General features: G+C 41.7%; 1 protein-coding gene across 5 annotated transcripts in view; it reads right to left on the reverse strand.

The window, feature by feature from the left end:
- Positions 1–22,062, reverse strand: part of SLC24A2 (solute carrier family 24 member 2) — a 284,348-nt gene that overhangs the window by 140,827 nt on the left and 121,459 nt on the right. For all 5 annotated transcript variants that reach the window (XM_063455237.1, XM_063455238.1, XM_063455239.1 and 2 more), the window contains exon 3: positions 8,798–8,920. In XM_063455237.1, the coding sequence (XP_063311307.1) occupies positions 8,798–8,920 (123 nt within the window). The remainder of the gene's footprint in view (positions 1–8,797; positions 8,921–22,062) is intronic.

The raw sequence follows: 22,062 nt of genomic DNA on the forward strand, positions 1-22,062 counted from the left end.
GGTGGGGCCCAGGAGCTGGCCAGCTGCAAGCAAAGTGCCTGCAGACCGGTGAGGGAGATCTCTGATATCCCCTCGGGTTCGTGAAGGCACCCAGCAGGGGCGGCGCTTGGATAGCACCAGCCCTGCAGGGGAGAGCATTGGCTCTCGGGGGGAGGGGATGGGGGGAGCAATTGCCCTGTTGCCTTCCCCCCTGGATCCGCCACTAAACCACACTACATCAAAACATGCCTGGTGAAAGAGGCAGTGTAATATATATATATATATATATATATATATATATATAAAAATAGCAATATTCCCCTGCACTCACGCTCAAAAAGGAACGTCACCGGACGCATCACCAAGGCTCCAAAGAAATAGAAATCCACCAAATTAGGTTGCTCTCCGGATTTAAAGCAAAAATTTATTAATATAGTTTAAAAATGACGACCATAACGACCAACGTTTCGCTCCCCGCTCGGGACCTTCTTCAGGGTCAAAAGTACAACAGGACAAACACAGTGATAAACACAACAGTCAATGTTTCAGTCTATGCAGACTTTTTTCAAGGTCTTGAAAAAAGTCTGCATAGACTGAAACGTTGACTATTGTGTTTATCACTGTGTTTGCTTAATAAAGCAGCAGTTTTAATTTATTTTATCAAGACTCCAGAGTGCCCCCTACTAGGTATATATATTTTGGTTGGAGACTGTGCACCGGAGCACAAAAAGACCGGGAACATCGAGTGCTGGGACCTGGAAATAAATATATATATATATATATATATATATATATATATCTCAAACAGATTTAGTAAATAGCATGTGCCCCATAGCTTATGTGCATATCCATGATTACATTATAGTGCACGCAGTCTATTGTAGTTTGTGTAAGAAAACTAGTTAAGCTGGTAGAAAACCAAGGCTTTTGATTTCTCCCTGTTAAATTTTAAAGTCAAAGAGATAAATTAAACACGTCTGACAGTACCTCATTCTCTCAGTCCAGTAAACCCTATTAAAGTACTTATAGGAGTGAGTAGCACAACCATTCCGGTACAGTGGGGGTTAAATGTAAATGCAAAATACAACGTAAATTGAAAAATGAAACTAGTCCAAAATTTGAAGGAGGAAATGACACGTGCAAGAGCTTTTAGTTAGCCATCAGGTTGTGCATAAATCTCGACATGACAGTCTGCACGGCAATGTTTATGCAACAAGATGAAACCATATAAAAATGGTAGCATATTGGAAGTGAATTCCTAGATGATCATCAGATATTCCATTCTTCTGTAGACACAGTACCTCAAGTGAAAGAAAGCTATCTGCACAACTGTATTGAATGGGAAAATGCAGGACTTCGGCTTTTCCCCCCCTTCATATTCAAACAATTTATGGCTGCCTGGGTTGTATTCAAGTTTCAGCAACTGTCATATCTGAAGTTATCACTGATGTTGAGCAATATATATCTCAATAAATACTGGCATTGTATAGAACAGATACACAGTTTGGCTCCATTGTGCCCTATTAAAGGTCATCGAGTCTGTGGAAGGAAGGCTTGTTTTTTCAATGATTGCCTTCATACGTAACGAGCATGTTATAAATAATAAATAATATGACTAAAGATAACTCCATCACAGGCCCATATTTATTTATAAATGTAAAATAAAAGAGAAGTTGAGCAAATGGAGAATTGAAGGAAGGTTTAGTGCTCTCTAGTACTGTTAAACATAATAGTTTCTTTGCTAGACCTACTATATCATTCATCACTGTTATAAAAATATGTTATCTATCAGATAATTTTGCTTATAGTATGTGACAGTGAAAAACGTACACATCCTAGTAATTTGCTGAGACCATAGATTGTTGGGCAGTGCTGGGAAATCTTAACATTCTACAAGTAATCAGTGAATCAGTGATTTGGGTTGTGGCATAATATAAAAATAAACACTATAACTAAAAAATAAAATACCTGAACAAGGACGACATATATACATATCAGCCACAATATTAATAAAAATTTAAACTTTTATGTCCATGGGTTTCAGAATTAAATTGGGGAGCAGGGGGGAGGTATTGTTATACAGAGTGGGAGATTTGGGGAAATAAGTCAAGGTAACGGCTGGTAAAGAGTTGCAATGGAGCTGTTTGACACCCCCGTGCTTTATGCATTGCTCCTCTCGTGGTTAAACACATCTTGGGGTTCACTAGAAGTGCATTAAATACACTGGACAGCTTTCATGTACTCTGATCTCCATAAGCGACAAAACTTCTAAATGCTGACAGGCGATATGTACAATAAATCTATGTTACTTAAGGGAAATCAATGAATTAATTATCCTTCTTTTCCTGTGTGATCCTCTTTGCAACTTATTAAGTGAGTTCCCTCAAGCAAAATAGGGCTCATACATACTGCAGGCCATGCCTTTCATGTAAAATCCTTCACATCAGGCAAACCTACAGCTATTACATAGCATAGTAACACAGTATTTCAAGATAAACATATTGCACATTATTCCTCTTAAAGTTACACTAGTCACCAAAACAACTTTAGCTTAACTAAAAAGCTTTGTTGTATAGACCATGCCTCTGCAGTCTCACTGCTCAATGCTCTGTCATTTAGGAGTTAAATTACTTTATTTATGTGGCCCTAGGCACACCTTCCTGCATGTGACTTACACAATCTTCCTAAACACTTCCTGTAAAGAGCCATCTAGTGTTTACACTACTTTTATTGTAAATTCTGTTTAATTTAAAATGTCTTATCTCCTACTCTGTTAATAGCTTGCTAGACATGCAGAAGCCTCCTGTTTGTAATTAGAGTCTACATAAACAGTGTGATGGGATTTATCTGTGGAGTCTTATTCAATATTCAATAAACAAGACTACAAAGGTAAATCCCAGACAGATCTATTAGTTTGGGCATAGATTAAAAGGTAAACAAATAAATATATAAGTGATCTGTGTATTTAAATAAAATACAAATAAGGGAAAACCATTTTTTAAAAATAGTTTTTTATTATTTGTATTTATCCTAAAGACACAGTGCACTTATATATTTATTTGATATTTAGAGTGTATTGTTTGGACTATTACACCTTACAGGTGCTGATTTCTATATATTTTTATTTATTTTGTAGATTTTTTAGCAGCTGAAACGTACACAAATCTATTACAAGTTTTATCTCCTACTCTGTTAATAGCTTGCTAGACCATGCAGAAGCCTCCTCTATTACAGAGCAGCAGATAAAACATTTGAAAGTAAGTTACACTTGATTGAAAATGAAACCATTTTGCAGTGTTTGTGTTGTTAGCTGTAATTTTCCTCTTACTCGTTTACGGTACCCACACATATTATATACCTTTTTTCTTGCCATTAAATGGCCATAGATTCAAGATACCATTATTCTCATTATATCATATAATTTACTATAAAACAATTATAAAATATGATTTTTTTTTTAAAACCCTTTTTCTAACTTTGACCTGTTACGCATCTACAACCGACAAAAAACACCCATACAAAATAGTTTCTAAATTTTGTCTTTAGTTTAGAAATACCGAATGTTAACATGTTATCTTTTTTTTGTGCAAGTTATAGGGCAATAGGTACAAGTAGCACTTTGCTGTTTCCAAACCTTTTTTTTTTTTTTTAAATATCCCAATTTATTTTCTTGTCATGTGCGTGCATATATTTGAAAAGTTGACACCCCAAGGTATTGTATATGGAGTATTTTGATGCCTTTGATGCAATCGTTTTAGTCAAAAAATTGGAGAAAATGTGTAGTGGTAATTTTTAAATTTTCCTATTTACACACATTGCTTTTTGGCTGTGATTTAGGAGAGCCAGTTGTTGGTTATTGCAAGAAAACACTCCAGGTTGTTTTATGCAAGGCCTCCGGAGTGCACCCATAGTTTTGCCAGGATTTTGGGAAGGTTCAGTTAAAAATGTATTCCTCTTCCTCGACATACACTGGGAGACACAGTGCACTTATATATTTATTTGACTCCACTGGGACACTCCACTGCCCAAATCCAAAATAAATAAAAATCACTGTTTAGTAAATATACCCCAAATTAAAACTTTTTCATTGTGGATATATCTAAAAAAAACAGCTTGCAAAGCCTGCAATTATTTTGTCTGGTGCTTTTGCAAACACTCCCCTTCTAACCCCACCCAGACTTTCTGTGGTTGTCCAATGAGAAGTCTTTGTAAGACAGGTGCTCTGATCAATTGCTGCCTCATGAGGTCAGCTGCATTGAGATAACGAAACCAAGAGGTAACATTACCTGTTGTCTGCTTGAAAGCCAAAGGGATGTAACCAGCTTAGTTTATAAAAGTGTCAATTTCTATTGAAATTTGAACTTCTGCAAAATGAAAACAATAGGACTCATAAAGCTTTTCAGCAAGCTAAAGTTGTTTAGGGGTCTGGAGTGTCCCTTTACTCAATCATTCAGATAGCCCCTAGAGGTGCATCCTGAGTCAGTGCTGCACAACGTGCGTCTCTACGCTCTACATGGAGGTGCTGAACTTTTCCCATAGAGATGCATTAAGGGATCACTAAAGGGTCAGGAACACAAACAGGTATTCCTGACCCTATAGTGTAAAAACCACTGGCCCCCTCATGTCTCCATAAATATAGTGAAAATCTTACTGTATTCAAGCCTGAAGCTGTAACTCTGCATGCTGTTAGACTCATCAGAAGTGGTAGCCTGATCCAATCACAGTGCTTCCCCATAGGATGGTCTGAGACTGACAAAGAGGAAGATCAGGGGCAGAGCCAGCATAATTCAAACACAGCCCTGGCCAATCAGCATCTCCTCATAGAGATGAATTGAATCAATGAATCTCTATGAGGAAAGTTCAGTGTCTGCATGCAGAGGGAGGAGATACTGAATGTGTGGATGCATTTTAGGCAGCCATGACCCAGGAAGGATCTCTAACAGCCATCTGAGGAGTGGCCAGTGAAGTTATCACTAGGCTGTAATGTAAACACTGCATTTTCTCTGAAAAGACAGTGTTTACAGCAAAAAGCCTGAAGGTAATGATTCTACTCACCAGAACAAATTCAATAAGCTGTAGTTGTTCTGGTGACTATAGTGTCCCTTTAATTCAATGCATCTCTATTAGGAGATGATGAAATGCCAGCACAGCGCATTGTCCACCCACGCACTGCCTCCTTTGCTGAGACCATCAGAATTGGATTGGCTGAGAATGTCAATTCTGATGATCTCAGTCAAGGAGGTGGATCGGGCACGGGGCCAGTGCCACAAACCAGAGCTGTGCTGGAATAAAGGTGAGTTTTTATCCTATTTATTGGGGGCACTGGGATGCGGCCACCTAACTAAATAGTGTTTTTAAAACTAAAGGGTCAGAAATATACTTTTTTAAACTACTAGTGCCAAGTTTGTTTCATTCTAAGAGCAAACATCAAGGCCAGTGACATGACTGTTCACCACAGTCCTTACTTACATAATCTCATTCCCATCTCTGCAGTTGTACAGCTTAGAAGGGAAAGTTGTTATATATAAAGGCATACTGTTTGGAATCAGCTGGTCACCAAATTTGTTCTTCAAATTCAGATGTATATTGTGGTATTTTATAACGGTGTCTATGGAAATCCTAGAAACACCACATTCCTTCCTAGTAGAAGCCTGCATTCCGAAAAAGCAAATGCTAGAGGATTTGATGGGATCAAAAGGGCTTGTAGGAATAGCAATCCTTAAGGCCTATTAAGCTATTAAGGTGTCCAAATAAAGACTCAGCTTGTTTGTATAACTCCAGTTCAACTCCATTTTTGTACATTGATGTTTATACAACCATACATAATGAAAAATTTACATTTTGTGAAATAGTAAGCTCCCCCCAAAAACGTATATCTTAAATCTTATATCTTATATCTTTCATGGTATTTTTCTATAGGATTTGAAATTAAGCATATTAAAATTATGCTAACATTAATTTTGTGCATTACGGTCTATTTATATAACACAGTATAATTTTATTGTCACTACATAAAACAACAACAACAAAAAAACCTAAAACGAGACATTTTCACTGAAATCCACCCCGTGTGACTTGCTTTAAGGAATGCAATCCATTGATATAATATGTATATATTTTAGTGCTATATTTTTAATCCAAATCCCCGATCCTACTTTACTACATACTGTGCTATCATTTTTTTACCCACTAAGATTGGCCTTTCAATAAAATATATTATGTTGTGTGCAGACACCATAGCAAATGGGTTTAAATGCTTTTAATATACAAGGAAAATTAAATTTAATATTTTTATATTTTGCTAACATTAAGCTTTGGAGTCTCCTTCACCTTTTTGTCTATATTTGCCACATGCAGAGAAACAGAAAGAAGACCAAACACAACTTTGCCGAAGTCAGACACAGCATTGCAGAAGTGATATTGAACATAAGTACCGTAATTTAATTTTTAATGATGTTTCAAACCGAAAACCAAAGCAAGCCCATATATACACTGTTATTTTATTTTCTACATTATATGGATTCTGAGCAAATATTTTCTATAAAATGTGTACAGCCTGTATGTGTCTCACATGTTTAAAATCTTGCTCAAATGCTTTTTATTTATTTTACAATATTTATTTTTTTATTTGGTGCCTGATATGTAGACTCCTGTCTCCAGGATTCCATAATCTGTTGCATGCTGTGTATTGATCAACATTCTGGTTGTGTTTGTAGGGAGCAAACCAGTTAAGCTAGTTTGTGTGACATTAAGTTTCAACTCTACAGTTGGCCACACATAAGACACCTATGACATGCCTATTTGCCGTATCTTTTACTGTGTTACCTTTTGTATTGGTCTTTATATTTGTTTTACTGTCTTTTTCCCCCAATTGTATAGTGCTGCAGAAATTGTTGCCACTTTATAAATGCCAATAATGCTAATAGGTACATGATTAGCTACCCATTTAACAGAAAATCACTTACATTATTATTATTAAAATCATGGAAGTTAGATATTCTGATCCAACTCTGTCATGCTTCTAACTTACTTTTGACCTCTTTAAATCAGGAGTTCCAGTGTATCTCTTCTTTAAGCTACATATGGAATCCCTATGCTCTAATGTAACTAGCACTAATCTGATCTACACTTCACCTTCCTTGCTATATATGTAAATTATCAGGGGTCAAGTCCTGGGGAATAAAGTGTGGGAACTCACTCGAGTTCCACCCTCACCCCACCACCAGAAAAAAACAAAACTTGCATGCATATATAAACACGTACACACACACTCAGGTGCACACATACACTCACAGGCACACACACATACTCACAGACACACACGTACACACACTCAGACACACAAACACACACTCACATACACATACACTCACAGACACACACACACTCCCAGACACATACACTCACAGACACACACACACTTCCAGACACACACACTCCCAGACACACATACTCCCAGACACACACACTCCCAGACACACACACTCCCAGACACACACACACACACACACACACACACTCCCAGACACATACACACACACACACTCCCAGACACATACACAGACACACACACATACACTCACAGACACATACACACACACACACACCCACAGACACACACACATCCACTCACAGACACACACACCCAGACACACACACACACATACACTCACAGACACATACACTCCCAGACACATACACACACACTCCCAGACACACACACACACATACACTCACAGACACACACACATACACACATACACTCTCACACACACACACACACATACACTCACAGACACACTCACACATACACTCACAGACACACTCACACACTCACAGACACACACACATACACTCACAGACACTCACAGACACACACATACACTCACAGACACACACACACATACACACAGACACACTCCCAGACACATACACACACACACACATACACTCACAGACACATACACACACTCACATACACAAAAATGATTTGTATATATTTTTTTAAATTTAAAAATGTCCACCCAGCCTCCCTATCTGGAGAGCTGGCGCGGACCTGTCCCTGGGGTCCAGTGGGGCTTCAGTGTGGCTGGCTCTTGTCTCGCTGTCAGACGTGGTGAAGGAGCTGTATTCTCTCTGCTCCCTCTTGCCGCGCGGGCTGTCTGCTGATGCCGGGAGCCGGAAATGACGTAATATTCCGGCTCCCGGCATCAGCAAACGGCGCGGCGAGAGGGAGCAGAGAGGATACAGCTCCCTCGCCGCGTCTGACAGCGAGACAAGAGCCGGCCGGGGGGGATCCTTCAGGTGGCCATTAGGCCACCTCTTGGGCCCCCCATGACAGAGGGAACACGGGGACATTTGTGGGCGGCATTTTTTGCCGCCCCCTGAGTGCCTGCAGGACCATAAACGGGAACGGCGTTCCTGCACTACAGGACTCGAGCCCTGTAAATGATCTGCCCATAATCGACAATGTATGTTCTCCTTTACTGTATTGAATATGCTAAGAGTATTCTATGTTGTCAAGTCAACAGCAAGGGGCTGATATATTATTAGTGTCATATTGACTGTTGGCAATCAGTTAACAATCAGTCATCAATCAATCTTGGTGAACTTACTTGTACAAAGACTACTAAACCCCAAAACCCTTGCATGATCTTCCTACCAAGACAGCCAGAACATTGATAAGGATGCTTTATTTATACATTGCTTATTGTAAAGCAGAGGTGTTTGGCAGTTCTGAGGCAGAGCTACATATTCAGGTACCAAACTGACATATGATTAATATTATTAAGCATAAAATGATAACATTTACTCTTACCTCTTTCAATCCTGCAGTTTCATTGAGATCCCCGTGCCGAATGTCCATGGCCACTCCTTCATGCTCCTCAGGAGCCCTATAGTCCTCCTGAAGTACTAGGATGTTGGGTTGCTCTCTTTGATCCTGTAAACAAACATATAGTATAGCATTATATATTTTTTCCAATTTATTTAAAATTCATAGCAATATAGACATGGGACAAGTACCACTCTTGACTCTGCACCAATCCAAATGCCCACATGATTACTATAAAGACACTAGATTTAAAATAACATAACAGAACAATAAAATTATTATTTGATATTGGAACCCGCAAAATCTACCATGACAGCTGTCAGAACTCACATTGTGGGCTTTACAACAGTGCAGTCCTTTGTTCTACTGAGTGGTAGTGTATTTCTGCCCAGTAAAGGCACAGTTGTTCCCTTCATTAGTCTCTATCAACATTACAGCATTGAGATTTATACTGAACAAAATTATAAACGCAACACTTTTGTTTTTGCCCCGAGTTTTCGTGAGCTGAACTCAAAGATCTAAGACTTTTTCTATGTACACAAAAGGCCTATTTCTCTCAAATACTGTTCAGAAATCAGCATCTTGATATGCCACACCTGTGAGGTGGATGGATTATCTCGGCAAAGGAGAAGTTCTCACCAACACAGATTTAGACAGATTTGTGAACAATATTTGAGAGAAATAGGCCTTTTGTGCATGTAAAAAAAGTCTTAGATCTTTGAGTTCAGCTCATGAAAAATTGGGGCAAAAACAAAAGTGTTTAGAATTTTGTTCAGTGTATTTTAACCACCACACAACTCTTACCCTGCTACTTTCTAAAGATACTATTAAAGAACTTATACATATATGTGTGTTTACATGATATCATGTAGTTGGAAGTATTATGAATTATCTGAATAGAGTTGGTTGAATAGCAGCCTCTTGCACTTATTGACTGTGCCCTCTGTGTTGAATCTCTGTAAATATATATATATATTACCTTTAGGCTTGAAGCAGATGTACCCATGAGGTGATGTTCCACTGAAACATCAGAATGCCCAGACATGCTTTGGTTTGTGAGAATATATAATCTTGAAGTATAATATTTTTTCATTGTAGGCACCCTTCTTAAATGGCAACTGTCATCAAATGTCCATGTCATATTTTTTAAGTTTATTACATTCAATGAAGCGTAATGATATTTTATTTTTTATCTTTTTTAGAAACTAACTTTTTATCCGAATGAGCCGCCATGGTGGGTTAGATACTGTTTACTGACAAACTGCTACTCAATCTAACTTGCCTGCTGTTGCAGTTTCACCTAGAGCAATTAGAAACATATAATTAAATTTCATTAAGTGCAATAAACTTTTAAAAAGTGAAAATGTGATGACAGTTTTCCTTTAATTACAATAAAAGGCACCTTATTTAATATGCTCCACATTTTAGGAGCAATTCAGAATGGAGGGAAAAAAATCAACTTTAATTTCTGGTTCCAGCATTTTAGTATTTTTTTCCCCTCCTCACCTTGCGCACATGCTCTTGCTGTCACCCATTCTCTGTAAACATTCTAACCCAGGACTTCCTACACTATATGATGACGTTCCTCCGAAACACTATTGAGCTCAAGTATGTTTGGCTTTTAAAATGTATCTAGGCCATATCTAGGCCATATCTAGGCCATAAGCATATAATTTTAACATTTAAGGCATCCATAATTTGAATAAATAACAAAGACAGGTAGATGTAGGTTGTTGTTTTTACTAAACTCCAAATTTTAGGAGGAAAAACAGAAAAATAGACAAATAAAATTCAGAAAATGCATAAAACCATAAGAAAACAATTACTGATCTGCCTAATAGATTGACCTCCAAACCGCAGATTTTGATATCACTAGTCTATTTTGGGACTCAGCTCATTAGACCCTGTAGAATATTTCAAATTACATGGGCATTTTTCTCACATACTCCAAATATAGGTATGGATGCTGACTGAGTAATATGAAACAGATGGGTATATGTGACATTGCTCTATTGCTATATTGCTTGGAACACACGCTATATATCTATGAAGTGACTGTGAAAGATATTATAGTATCTATAAACAGTGGCGTACCTACCACTGTTGCATGGGTCGCAGCTTTGACTGGGCTCGTAACTTCAGGTGGTCCAGCTGCCCTGTGAACCCCTGCAACCGGGGTGCCTGCCGGTCATGTGGTGCGGTTCCAGCCCACCCGGTGCAACCACCAGGGCCGCATGTTCAGTGGCCTATTGGGTGGCCCATGCTTTTAGAGCCATCTGATGCAGTGTATTTCCAGGGGCCCGGTCAGCGCTGCAGCGCTTTAACAGTGCGACTGGGCCCCCTGTAATGAGATCAGCTTGGGAGGAACTGATTCCTCCCAGCTAATATAGAGCGCCGCAAGGGAGGAGAAAGAGAGGAGAGAGCTCTGACTCCCATCAGCCTGAGCCAGCCAGTGGACCTCAGGGAAGTAATCCTCCTGCACCTAAAAGGTAGGAAACAGGAAGGTGACTAAAACATTTTGCGTGTGTTTGTGTATCTGTGTTTGTATGTGTATCTGTGTATGTATGTCTGTATGTGTGTATCTGCTTGTCCGCATGTGTTTCTGTATGTGTGTCTGTATATCAGTGTGTGCCATTATGTATCTGTATGTGTATCACTGTTTGTGTTTGTATGTGTGTCATTCTGTGTATCTAAATGTTTGTCACCAATGCCATACTCCCCTCCCATTGCTCTGCCATACTCACCCTATCACATACACCTTCTCTAGCACTGTCACACTCACCCCCCCAATCCTGTCACACTCATTCTGCATCACTCTGTCACATTCGTCTCTTTTCACCCTGCCACATTCACTCCTCCAATTCTGTCATACCCCCTCTCTCCCTCCCCAACCCCCCCCCCTCCCCCGCAACCATAGAGGGGCTGAGGGGCGTGAATGTGACCCATGGAGGGACTGGGAGGGGGAATTAGACATATGGGGGGGGGAGGAGGGCAATTTTTGCACTGGGGCCCTGTGGTTTCTAGTTACGTCTCTGTCTATAAATGCTTATGGGTAGTAGTTACAGAAATAGATTGTATCCTGAAGAAAAGAGTGTTACATTTAGATTGCATGCTTTTATATATACATAGCTAGGTTTGAAGTGAGTAAGATAAACGCCCATAGAAAAAGAGAAGATGCTAATGTTTGTGTCCATTTGCTACACACAGGACAATTTGATATGTTAACAGCTGCTTTTGATTGTATAATTTAAATTGTATTTTTAAAGAAGACTAAATATTAAGTTTTTAGTTTTTTTTTACACAAGTCTTATTCCATTATTAAGAGGATGAGTCTATTTTGCTCTTAAGCAGTATTTATAAAGCACTTTGATATTTCTACAAACCCCCACGCACAAATTTTGTTTCTGTGCTTTTCTAAATGTACCCACCCTTTATTCTTTATTATGGCAGGCATTATTTTTGTTGGCTTATTGCAGTTTGTTATTTGAAAAATATTAAATAAAAATAATTTATATTAAAAAAAAACATAAGTACTATAAAAACACATAATTAGCAAGGATATTCTTGCGATATATACACTGATTTTTGTACAACAGTATTTTATAGTTTAAATGTTTTATGCATTTCATATTTTTGTTAGGCTTTGGCATTTTTTTTTTGTAAGATTCCTTATTTGGACGAATACTGTCTTGTTGATCCGTTTGTTGAATTCCAAATGGCACAATGTAAAAATGATCTAATGAATAATGATTCTTCCATTGTGCCATTAGGAAACAAAAACTTTCGTACATTTGTACACTGGTGTAAAATCAGTACTCCACTGTTGTTTTTGGTTAAATGCTCCCTGAAAAATAGCTATACCTGATTAGGGTACTGAATTAGGGACCAATTACCAAATAAATCTACCAAAATAAAGAGGAAGGCTTTCAGCTGCTTAGTAGATAGCTCCCTAATTTGGTATCCTTATGTTGGATTGCCATATTTAAGGATACCAAATAAGAGAGCTATATCAATTAAACAGCTCCCTAATGTGGTACCCTAAAATATGTCAATCCCACATAAGGGTAGCAATTTTATTGAAAAAGATATCTACTAAATAGCTTAAAGATCCAAATTAAGAAAACCCCATATTAACTGCTGAAAGATCAAAATTAAGAAGAGGGCTTTTCTTACTAAGGATAACAAATTAGGGAGTAGATAGCTCCCTAACTTGTTATCCTTATGTGTGATGGCCATATTTAAGGATATCAAAATAGCAAGCTATCTGCTAAACACAGCTCCCTAGTTTAATACCTTTAAAAATGGAAAACCCATATTAGGATATCAACTTAGGGACTTATCTACTTTCTAACCCAAAGAAAGATTTGTCAGTGATCGCAACATTCCATTTATCTGGATGGAAATTCTGAACAAAAAAAATTGTAAGAATTTTGCCACGAACGAATCAGCTAATGGACCAAACTCGTTTTGGACAAAAAAGAAAAAAAAATTGTCTGAATTAATTTGTACGAACTAAAAGTTTACGATGTGCATGTGAAGCACTTCACCTGTCACTAATCCTACAATCAAAACTATTTATGAATTAAGTATCTTTTTTTTTTTTTTTAGTATAAGAATATATTCTTTATTTTGGGTGTGCATGTGATTAACAAAATTGCCGGTGCGTGCCACAACAGCAACATCCGGTAGAGTAGGTAAACAGCGGCATTACATGTCATGGCATTCAATATACAGGCACATTTTTATAATAATAATAATATGACTTCTAGAACAGTAGTTTAGGTACACGGTTGGATTCGCATATGTTAGCATAATACGCATGTCTTGGATAAATTCGATATAATAGCAGACTTAAACATGCAGCGACAGTGAAACAGTTAAACATACAGGTTGTGATTGAGGGTGGTGCTGCATAAGATGAAAATAAAGACAGTATAATCTAATATAACTTGCCACAGTTGTGAAGTATCTGACCAGCATATGACATTTATAAAACTACTCTGGTTGACACTATTACACATAGAGGTGTCATTGGTTGCCATTATTATACATAGGTAAGATATCACTGGCTGAACGTAACACGTGAGAGAAAAGCATTAGCATTAAACATGTTAAAGCTGTCACTTTTAGCCAACATGAAACATAGGCAAGATACCATTGCTTGATATGGCCACAGTTCCCTGTGGCTGAAAGGTTGCATTGTGGTGACATTTCAGCCTATGCCTGACAGGGGTAGACCTGACAGCCAGGAGGGGTGAGGGTGGGTAACATGAAATAAACTAAGGTAAATTAAAATAATGTCGCTTAACTTTCTGCTCATGGAATAGAATTAAGATGCTCTGTCCAGCATAATGGCAACTATACCATCAAACTAGTGTAGTAGATTTCGTTTCATGAGTCGCTTGATTGGATCATGAATCAAAGATAAACATAACTTTTAGTACATGCTAGACAAATTATAAGGTGAGTATAACCTTAAAGGTAGGGTAGACATGTCAGGCTGGGGTTCTGCTGGCTTATGGCCTTGTAGGATAGTATACGGTTCACACTGGAGATTAATTGTACTACGGGTTTAAACAATGAGGGTTAACGTCTGTTTAAATGTGTAAAAGCATTGCATCTCGTGTTCCCATGTACTGCGCAACATGGAACTCACGATTACTGTTAAGTCCGGGTGGTTCACCCTACGCCTGCTTCATGGAGGGCGTTGCTGGAATAATGCTCCGTGTGCGGGTTTCCGGCGGTGTCTCCTTGCCAGGCCCCGCTCTCAATAGACCCCCACGGGCTGGGCGCTGTGGTGCGGCTGCAGAGCGTTGCGACGTCTTGAGTTCCCCCTGCATGGCATAGTCTCTTGGGTGGCGTGATGGCCGTTGGGCCCGTCTGGGTGCATGGTTGCCCTAATGCTGATAAGTCTCTGGTTTTGTCCCTCTCCGCCTCTCTACTGTAGCCCCTTGGCTTGCTGGCGCTGCTTCGGGAGCCGGTTCCCATTGCTTGTGTTGCCTCGTTCTTTGATAAGAGTCGGATCTTGCTGCGCTGGATGCCGTGGTGTTGGACAGGTGAGTTATTTGTTGGCATTGTTTGCTTTGCCACCATTTTCTTTCTGTGAGCCCGCTGGTATCTGAGTAGCCGAACGGCCATTTTAGATGCTCGCGGTGTCTGCCTGTGTTGGCTGCGTCGTGCTGTAGGCTGTATCCACGAGGTCACCATTATCTCCGCTTGGCGGTAGGTCACTCCTCTGCGCTGCAGGGTGTCCCTGAAGCTAGTACAGAGACGGTCAAATGTCTCCAGAGGGGACATGGGTAGTTGGGTGTGGGTGCCCCTCACTCTGCGTTTATGCTGAGCGGCCATCTTAGAGTCGCCCTGTGGGCCCATTGCCCCAGTATGGCTTGTGGCTGGGTCGTTTGCTTTCCGTCCTGGCCGTTGTGACCAGTGGGGACCGGGATATCCCCCACCGGTCCAAAGGGGCGGGGGGTAGACTGGAGAGAGGTCGTATAAGGGCTCTCGCACCAAGGAGAGTGGCCACCTCTCCCCGGCTTCAGTCTTAGTAGGCCGCACGTGTGTTTCCATATTCCCGGCCTCGACGGGTCCCGGGGTGGTATAGCTGGATTCCGGAGGGCACCCCCGACGTGGGTGGCGCACCCCGAGTGTCTTGGGCTAAGTAGCCGCTATTGTAGCCCCGGATTGTGCCCGCTCGGCAGGAGTTCGTGTCAGGCGCGTCCGCATGGCTCGGCGATCAGGCTCCGCCCCCTATATTGTATCTTTAACTGTCAGAACATGCCTCCATGTAATTAAATTCCATCGACGACACTTTAGTAAGATTTACCAATGCAAAACAGGTGCTGCTTGGGACAAAGTACTAAATGTTGCGTGATTTTCTATTGGTTTCTATGGTCACTAGTACGTAGATTTTACTAAGCATCTGTGCTCACCTTGACAAATCTCCCCCTTTATCGTTTTCCATGCAATAACTTCCATGTGCACCCTGCTTACATATTAACCAAATTAGGCTCACATTATCTCTGACCTTTTGAGATCTTTACAGATTTTGAGATACTTATATCTTGAAGGGCTCCATGTTCCTTTGTTATTTTAATACTCGTGCTTTCCTTGTTGGTCTGGCTTTACATTTAATTTGAATGGTTGATTTATAGTGATGTCGCGAACATGAAATTTTCCGTTCGCGAATGGCGAACGCGAACTTGCGCAAATGTTCGCGAACGGGCGAACCTGGCGAACCGCCATAGACTTCAATAGGCAGGCGAATTTTAAAACCCACAGAGACTTTCTGGCCACAATAGTGATGGAAAAGTTGTTTCAAGGGGACTAATACCTGGACTGTGGCATGCCGGAGGGGGATCCATGGCAAAACTCCCATGGAAAATTACATAGTTGATGCAGAGTCTGGTTTTAATCCATCAAGGGCATAAATCACCTAACATTCCTAAATTGTTTGGAATAACGTGCTTTAAAACTACTCCCCCCTGGCCCCTACCCCTGAGCGGTGGGTGGGAGCCCTAAACAAAAGTAAGTGGGAGGACCTAAAGTCCTCCCCCCTGGCCCCCACCCCTGAGTGGTGGGTGGGTGGGGGCCCTAAACACAAATTGGGGGGGGGGGAACCTAATGTCCTCCCCCCTGGCCCCCACCCCTGAGCGGTGGGTGGGGGCCCTAAACACAAATTGGGGGGGACCTAATGTCCCCCCCCTCGGCCCCCACCCCTAAGCGGTGGGTGGGGGCCCTAAACAAAAGTAAGGGGGGAGGACCTAATGTCCTCCCCCCTGTCCCCCACCCCTGAGCGGTGGGTGGGAGCCCTAAACACAAATTGGGGGGGACCTAATGTCCTCCCCCCTGGCCCCCAACCCTGAGCAGTGGGTGGGGGCCCTAAACACAAATTGGTGGCAGGACCTAATGTCCTCCCCCTGGCCCCCTCCCCTGAGCGGTGGGTGGGGGCCCTAAAAAAAAATAAGGGGGGGGGGACCTAATGTCCTCCCCCTTGGCCCCCACCTCTGAGCGGCGGGTGGGGGCCCTACATACATATTTAACCCCCCTCACCCCCAGGTGACTAGGGGTCCCAAACCCCTAGTCACCCCCTCCCCCCAAAAAATAAACTCCTACCTACCCCCCTTTACCCTAAAAATAATGAGGGGGGACCATTTAACTAAGAACCTTTAAAAATAAAAATACACTTACCATTCAATGTTTTCTTTCTTCTAAAATCTTCTTTTTTCAGCCCCCAAAAAGGCCAAATAAAAATCCATAATAACCGACGCAATAAAAAAAAAAAAAAAAAAAAAAGAGCGCAAAAAAAATAATCCATCTTCACCCGGCGAGGGCTCCGCGCAGAATGAGCTCTGCAGGGCGGGGGAAGGCTTATAAAGCCTTGCCCCCATCCTGCAATTAGGCTCAGAGCACTCTGATTGGTGGGTTTAATCCATCCAATCAGAATGCTCTGACAGGTAAATGAAGCGTGGGGAAGTTCTGTGGAATTTTCCCACGCTGTGTAATTTGACTCATAACACTCTGGTGGATTAAGTAACCAATCAGAGAGTTATTAGTCAAATTACACAGCGTGGGAAAATTCCAAAGAACTTTCCCACGCTGTGTAAAATGACACAGAGCACTCTGATTGGTGGATTTCAAACCAACCAATCAGAGTGCTGTGACAGGTAAATGTAGAGACTTACCTGTCAGTCTCTTCATTTACCTGTCAGAGCATTCTGATTGGATGGCTTAAACCCACCAATCAGAGTGCTCTGAGCCTAATTGCAGGGCGGGGGAAGGCTTTATAAGCCTTCCCCCGCCCTGCAGAGCTCAGTCTGCGTGGAGTCCTCGCCGGGTGAAGATGGATTTTTTTTTTTTTTTTTTATTGTGTCGGTTATTATGGATTTTTATTTGGCTTTTTTTGGGGCTGAAAAAAGAAGATTTTAGAAGAAAGAAACATCGAATTGTAAGTGTATTTTTATTTTTAAAGGTACTTAGTTAAATGGTCCCCCCTCATTATTTTTAGGGTAAAGGGGGGTAGGTAGGAGTTTATTTTTTTGGGGGAGGGGGTGACTAGGGGTTTGGGGACCCCAAGTCACCTGGGGGAGGGGGGTTAAATATTTAGGGCCCCCACCCGCTGCTCAGGGGTGGGGGCCAGGGGGGATGACATTAGGTCCCCCCCTTATTTTTGTTTAGGGCCCCCACCCACTGCTCAGTTGGGAGGACATTAGGTCCCCCCCATTTGTGTTTAGGGCCCCCACCCACCGCTCAGGGGTGTGGGCCAGGGGGAGGATATTAGGTCCCCCGCCCAATTTTTATTTAGGGCCCCCACCCACCGCTCAGGGGTGGGGGCCAGGGGGAGGACATTAGGTCCCCCCCCAATTCGTATTTAGGGCCCCCACCCACCGCTCAGGGGTGGGGACCAGGGGGGAGGACGTTAGGTCCCCCCGTTATTCTTGTTTAGGGCCCCCACCCACTGCTCAGGGGTGGGGGCCAGGGGGGAGGACATTAGGTCCTCCCCCTTACTTTTGTTTAGGGCCCCCACCCACCGCTCAGGGGTGGGGGCCAGGGGGGAGGACATTAGGTCCTCCCCCCCTTACTTTTGTTTAGGGCCCCCACCCACCGCTCAGGCGTGGGGGCCAGGGGGGAGGACATTAGGTGTCCCCCCCCAATTTTTATTGGTTCCCCCATTTGTATTTAGGGCCCCCACCCGTCGCTCAGGGTTGGGGGCCAGGGGGGAGGACATTAGGTCCCCCCCCCTTATTCTTGTTAAGGGCCCCCACCCGTCGCTCAGGCGTGGGGGCCAGGGGGGAGGACATTAGGTGTCCCCCCCCAATTTTTATTTAGGGCCCCCACCGCCGCTCACGGTTACTGGTTGTGGGGGGATAATGTAAAATAAACACAGGTTACTGGTTGTGGGGGGATAATGTATAATATACACAGGTTACTGGCTATGGGGGAGATAATGTATAATAAGCACAGGTTACTGGCTATGGGGGGGATAATGTATAATAAACACAGGTTACTGGCTATGGGAGGATAATGTATAATAAACACAGGTTACTGGCTATGGGAGGATAATGTATAATAAACACAGGTTACTGGCTATGGGAGGATAATGTATAATAAACACAGGTTACTGGCTATGGGAGGGATAATGTATAATAAGCACAGGTTACTGGCTATGGGAGGATAATGTATAATAAGCACAGGTTAATGGCTATGGGGGATAATGTATAACAAACACAGGTTACTGGCTATGGGGGATAATGTATAATAAACATAGGTTACTGGCTATGGGGGATAATGTATAATAAACACATGTTACTGGCTATGGAGAATAATGTATAATAAACACACACAAAAAAAAAAAAAATGAATGCAGCTTCAGAATTAATCTAAATTGTATGCTGTCTAGGAGGTGGGAGGGTCTGGGAGGGAGGGTCTGCTGCTGATTGGCTGGAATGTGTCTGCTGACTGTGAGGTACAGGGTCAAAGTTTACTCAATGATGATGAATAGGGGGCGGACCGAACATCGCATATGTTCGCCATCCGTGGCGAACGCGAACACGCTATGTTCGCCAGGAACTATTCGCCTGCGAACCGTTCGGGACATCACTATTGATTTATTGTAACAACCTCATTATCACTTGTTAATTTTAATCCTAAATGTATAACTGTATATGTCTACAATAATAAAAAATGATATCCCTGACAATAAACATATGATTTGCTTCCATGCAGTTTTACATAATCTTACTTTTCACAATGGATTTGAACAGTTTTACATCAGCTCTTCAAAACTCAAAAATGTAGCTCTCTCTTTACATCTCCTTTACCTCCAACAGAAATGAATCTGGTTCACAGCTTCTCTCTCCATCTAAGTGATTCAACATCATTCAGATCTCCTTTAAATTATTGCTTGTACATTATTTAAAGAAAGTCTATTTGAAATTGTCTCTTGATGTAACTGGTAACATGTAACCCACTACTGAAGAGACCATCTCATAGCCCTCTCATGTACAACAGAGGTGACATTTTAGTTTAAATGCATTTCTTCTTGATTTCTTTAGTATTAGTGAGATTTCCTAGTTCTTACAAGCACACAATGTCACGCCGTCATGTTACAGTGCTGCCGCCCACTTCCTATGTGTTGTAATAAAGGTTAATAAGCATCATACTGTTAGAAATACTTGTTGGTGCCTAGCTTGCATGTATAGGAGGACTTGTGGTTGCTGGTTATATTTCCCTCCTTTGTGGTCTCCCCCTTTATCGTTTTCCTGTGGTCCTTTGTGGTCTCTATGATGCTGGAGAGGAGGTGTGTTATCTTCCTGTTTTTCTCTTCTTCCTCTCTTTCTTGCTATGCAGCCATTTTACATTTTCATATGTGTACCTAGCCTGATTTCTATATGCTGCCACTGCACTGATATAACTCAACTAAATTTCAACTTTTGTGTTCTGTGTCCATGGTAGAAACATCAATGATGGTCACATACACTGGAGCTGTGAATGTTAAGGGAGTTACTGTTCTCACATCTACAAATTACCTGGTGTGGGGGTTCAGAATACAGAATGAGCTTGTGAGAAAGTATCTCTGGGACAAAGTGCATATCTTCCAAAAATTCAAATTGATGAAGAGGAACACTTTAATTTTAGGGGTGTAAGTGGGGTTTGTCCAGAGGTGGTGCTGTTCTGAGCCTTATGCCGAGACTGTCAGTGACTTACTGATAACAATTCATGCAACTAAATTGTAATTTAGAACAATCTGGTTTATGCAGACTGATTTCTAAACACATTTATTGTAGTTTAAAACACACATTACTGTGAGTATTATTGCTGGGGAATAGAGATGTCCCGAATAGTTCGCTGGCGAATAGTTCCTGGCGAACATAGCTTGTCGCATTCGCCACGGCGGGCGAACATATGCGATGTTCGGTCCGCCCCCTATTCGTCATCATTGAGTAAACTTTGACCCTGTACCTCACAGTCAGCAGACACATTCCAGCCAATCAGCAGCAGACCCTCCCTCCCAGACCCTCCCACCTCCTGGACAGCATCCATTTTAGATTCATTCGGAAGCTGAATTCTTAGTGAGAGGAGGGATAGTGTAGCTGCTGCTGATTTAATAGGGAAATCGATTGCTAGGCTAGTGTATTCAGTGTCCACTACAGTCCTGAAGGACTCATCTGATCTCTGCTGTAAGGACAGCACCCCAAAAAGCCCTTTTTAGGGCTAGAACATCAGTCTGCTTTTTTTTTTTCTGTGTGATCTAATTGCTGTTGCCTGCCTGCCAGCGTGTGTGTCAGGCTCACAGCGTATACTGTGCCCACTTGCCTAGTGCCACCACTCATATCTGGTGTCACAATAGCTTGCATTTAAAAAAAAAAATTGACTGTAATATAATAGCAGTCAGTTTCCTTCACATGTGTGCATTTCAGGGCCTGCCAGGGCACACTGTCACACCAGTGCAACTCATATCTGGTGTAACAGTAGTGTACATTTAAAAAAAAAACAAACACTTTTTTGACTGTGAAATAATAGCAGTCAGTTTCCTTCACGCGTGTGTGTTTCAGGGCCTGCCAGGGCACAGTGTCACACCAGTGCAACTCATATCTGGTGTAACAGTAGTGTACATTTAAAAAAAAAACTAGAAATTTGACTGTGAAATAATAGCAGTCAGTTTCCTTCACACGTGTGCGTTTCAGGGCCTGCCAGGGCACAGTGTCACACCAGTGCAACTCATATCTGGTGTAACAGTAGTGTACATTTAAAAAAAAATAAAAAATTTGACTGTAATAGATTGAATAGCAGTTAGTTGTCTGCAAGCGTGTGTGTCAGGCCTACAGCGTCTACTGTGCCAACTTCTGCCAGTGCACAGTGCCACTCATATCTGTTGTCACAGTAGCTTGCACGCATAGTACCACTAATCGAAAAAAAAATGACAGGCAGAGGCAGGCCACCCCGCAGGGGCCGTCGTGGTCGTGGTGCTGTGATTCCCTTTGGCCCTAGAATAATGCCCAGTGTGCAGAGGCCACGTACCCTGAACTCGAAAAGTTCTGAGGACATAGTTGACTGGCTAACACAGGACACCCAATCTTCTACAGCTTTTGCTCGGAACCTTGACGCACCATGCTCCTCCAGCTTAGCTTCGGGCACCTCTCAAGTTACCACCAACACTAGCACCACAGCCGCTTCACTTGATCTGTCAGAGGAGTTATTTACACATCAGTTGGAAGAAATGAGTGATGCGCAACCATTATTGCCAGAGGATG

Source organism: Pelobates fuscus, chromosome 5 (genome assembly GCF_036172605.1).
Source record: "Pelobates fuscus isolate aPelFus1 chromosome 5, aPelFus1.pri, whole genome shotgun sequence".
NCBI lineage: Eukaryota > Metazoa > Chordata > Amphibia > Anura > Pelobatidae > Pelobates > Pelobates fuscus.